Genomic DNA, 3,409 nt, shown 5'->3' on the forward strand with positions numbered 1-3,409 from the left:
TTTTTTTTTTTTTTTTTTTAAGTTTTAGTCTCTGACTTGGTACATCAACTGTTGGGATCATGAGCCACATTCAAAATAACCTTCCCCTAGCATTGTAGAAGAAGAAAGCCTGTTGGTGATCTCTTCCTCCCCTCTCCCTCCAGATTATCCTCTAACCTAGATGGGATCTTTTAATCCAACTCCATTGAGTGTTCATTTCTCTGTTTCCTTCGGTTCATTGTTTTGTGTCAATCAGCCCTTCTTCTGCCTGTGGTTAAGTACCTCTTCCTGACCTTCCTTTCTGGGAATGTCACTCTTGGCTACTGCTTTTGTCTAATAATATCATTGTGCTTGCCAGGTGGTGCTAGTGGTAAAGAACACTTCTGCCAGTGCACGAGACATAAGAGACTCGGGTTTGATCCCTGGGTCAGGAAGATCCCCTGGAGGAGGGCATGGCAACCCACTCCAGTATTCTTGCCTGGAGAATTCCATGGACAAGAGAGCCTGCTGGGCTACAGTCCATAAGGGTTGCAAAGAGTCAGACACGACTGAAGTGACTGAGCACACATGCACAATAGCTAAATGTTCTTACACAGTTGAAACTTCTGTAGAGTCAACAAGAGCTTGGACTCTGATTTTGGCCCATAATTTTCTAAATACTTCTTTATATGTCTAATAATTTTTACTGGATGCTGAATATTGTGAATTATGCATTGTTGAATATCTAGATTTTGTTGTCTTCCTTTAAAGAGAGTTGGACTTTATATAGCAGATGGTCAAATCATTTTGTTCAGTTTGATCCTTTTGCGATTTACTTTAAAATTTTGTTAGAGTGAGTCTAGAGTGGTTTAGCTACACCACTGAGGTGTGGCCCCTTCTGAATTCTGAGTGTCCTGAATGATTAATGCAGACTTTTACTTTAAAGGTGGGATTTCAGAAGATTCCCAGCCCTCTGTGAACCCTGAGAATGTGCAGTTCACCACTCCCTGATCAGTTTTTCATGACATCATTGTCACGGAGATTCACCTCATTTATGTACATCTTGGGACCCAGCAAAGACTCCTGAGGAGCTCTTTGTGGATTTCTGGAATTTTTCTCTACAGAGCTCCCTTTCCTCTGAAATGTACTGTCACCCCACAACTACCACCTGCTTCAGACTCCCTGAACTTCCATCTCAGTGAGATGTCCATGCTCTGTCAGGACTCCCCTCTCTGCTCTTCGGCCTGGGGTGGGCCTCCAGGCAAACAACTGGGACGGCCATAGAGTGCACCTCCCTAGTTTCCCTTTTCTCAGGAATGAGTCTTGCACTGACTCTTGTTCAATGTCTGAAAACAGTTGTTTCATGTATCTTGTACAAACTTCTAGTTGTTTAAGATGACAGAGAAATCTGGGCCCTCGTACTTCATCAAGGCTAAACAGAATTGGTTTCTAATCTCAGATCTACTCTAGGTAGCTGTGTAGGTAGAACTTGAACAAATTATATAAGCTGTCTGAGCCTCAGTTTCTGCCCCAATAAAAGGAATATTAATTGCCATGTTTCTGTAAGGATAATAAATAATGTATACAGCCTGCCTGACACCAGTTGCTAATTAAATGGCAGCTGTTATTACTAATCTAAATAGCTACCTTCTTTACTCCATCACTTACTGAATTTTTACTGTGTACTCAGCAATATGTAAGCCTGTTTAATTATGACAATAACCCTATGAAGAAAATCTTATTATCTACATTTATAGAGTAGCACACTGAATATCGGGATACATAACTTGCCTAGTTTCACAGTCAATGCATCTGGGATTTGATTTTGCTCGTATGACTTCTTTAGATGATTGTACTACTAGTATGGTCAACTGCACAAAAGAACAGAAATGTGGTTTTTAATATTGGGTAACAAGGGACATACTCCAATAATCCGTCAGCAATGGCTAGGCCTTAGAGGTTGAGCAAACCCAAATCATTAAACCCAATGAATTAAGAGAGTAATGGAGAGAACAGCTTTCCTCCACCTTTGCCCCACATAACTCCCCTCTGAAATTTCCCCTCCTCCTTAGCAACCTTCTTCCACTTTATCTTCCAGACAACCTTCGGGAGGGGGCAGAGCAGAAGGTGGTATTCATCACAGGACGAGTCCACCCAGGGGAAACACCCTCTTCATTTGTGTGTCAAGGTGAGTTGCAAGATCTCATGAGCATACTGTGCCTCCCCCTGCATCCACCTGGGACACTGATGGCCTCTGGGACCCTGTGGTCACATGCAGAGTCCTTATCTTGGATGAAATTTTACTTCACTTCTCAAGAGGCTACACCTGATCCCCATTAGTAGTTGTTTTACTAAATGTTTATGGACTACATGTATGCATGGAAGAATGGGTGAATGAACAGACAGATGGGTGGATGTGCAAGTGAATAGGAAGGGCTCAATATAGTTCTCCTGTATTTGCTATGCTGAGGATGAGTCATAGAGTTGTCCACACTTCCTAGCTTGGTTTCACTAGTCTCCAGTAGTTTACAAAAATAAAAAATGTGGCCTCCTCCCACCCACTATCAACACCAGAAAGAAGAGAAAAGAAAAGAAAATCTGGTCCCAGGTCAATGTGTTTATTGACAAAAGTGTGGTAGACTAGGGAAGTAAGAATTGAAAATTATCTATTTACTTGTTCATTCAATCAGTCACTTAACAACTTTTGAAATACTTATCATGAACAAGAATGCATGCTTCATATCAGACAACCAGAGGTAATTTCTCTTCTCAAATATATCTTTTTGAGATTGAACTTTTATTTATTATATATTAGTTAACATAAAATATATGTTTAGCCAGCAGTATGTATATATGCATGTGTGTATATCTATATATATGTGTGTGTGTGCATCAATTAGTAGCAATATAAATATGAACAACCTCAGATATGTAGATGATACCCCTCTAATGGGAGCTGACCGTGGCTCAGATCATGAACTCCTTATTGCCAAATTCAGACTTAAATTAAAGAAAGTAGGGAAAACCACTAGACCATTCAGGTATGACCTAAATCAAATCCCTTATGACTATACAGTGGAAGTGAGAAATAGATTTAAGGGACTAGATCTGATAGACAGAGAGCCTGTTGAACTATGGATGGAGGTTCGTGACACTGTACAGGAGACAGGGATCAAGACCATCCCCATGGAAAAGAAATGCAAAAAGGCAAAATGGTTGTCTGAGGAGGCCTTACAAATAGCTGTGAAAAGAAGACAAGCAAAAAGCAAAGGAGAAAAGGAAAGATATTCCCATTTGAATGCAGAGTTCCAAAGAATAGCCAGGAGAGATAAGAAAGCCTTCCTCAGTGATCAATGCAAAGAAATAGAGGAAAACAACAGAATGGGAAAGACTAGAGATCTCTTTGAGAAAATTAGAGATACCAAGGGAACATTTCATGCAAAGATGGGAT

The 3,409-nt window shown here is 40.5% G+C and overlaps 1 protein-coding gene across 1 annotated transcript in view; it reads left to right on the forward strand.

Moving 5' to 3' along the window:
* AGBL4 (AGBL carboxypeptidase 4) overlaps nucleotides 1-3,409 on the forward strand; it is a 1,430,302-nt gene that overhangs the window by 1,289,143 nt on the left and 137,750 nt on the right. The window contains exon 7 of the mRNA XM_043449387.1: nucleotides 2,057-2,146. Within this exon, the coding sequence (XP_043305322.1) occupies nucleotides 2,057-2,146 (90 nt within the window). The remainder of the gene's footprint in view (nucleotides 1-2,056; nucleotides 2,147-3,409) is intronic.

The sequence above is a fragment of the Cervus canadensis genome, chromosome 2 (genome assembly GCF_019320065.1).
Source record: "Cervus canadensis isolate Bull #8, Minnesota chromosome 2, ASM1932006v1, whole genome shotgun sequence".
In the NCBI taxonomy this organism is placed as follows: Eukaryota; Metazoa; Chordata; class Mammalia; order Artiodactyla; family Cervidae; genus Cervus; species Cervus canadensis.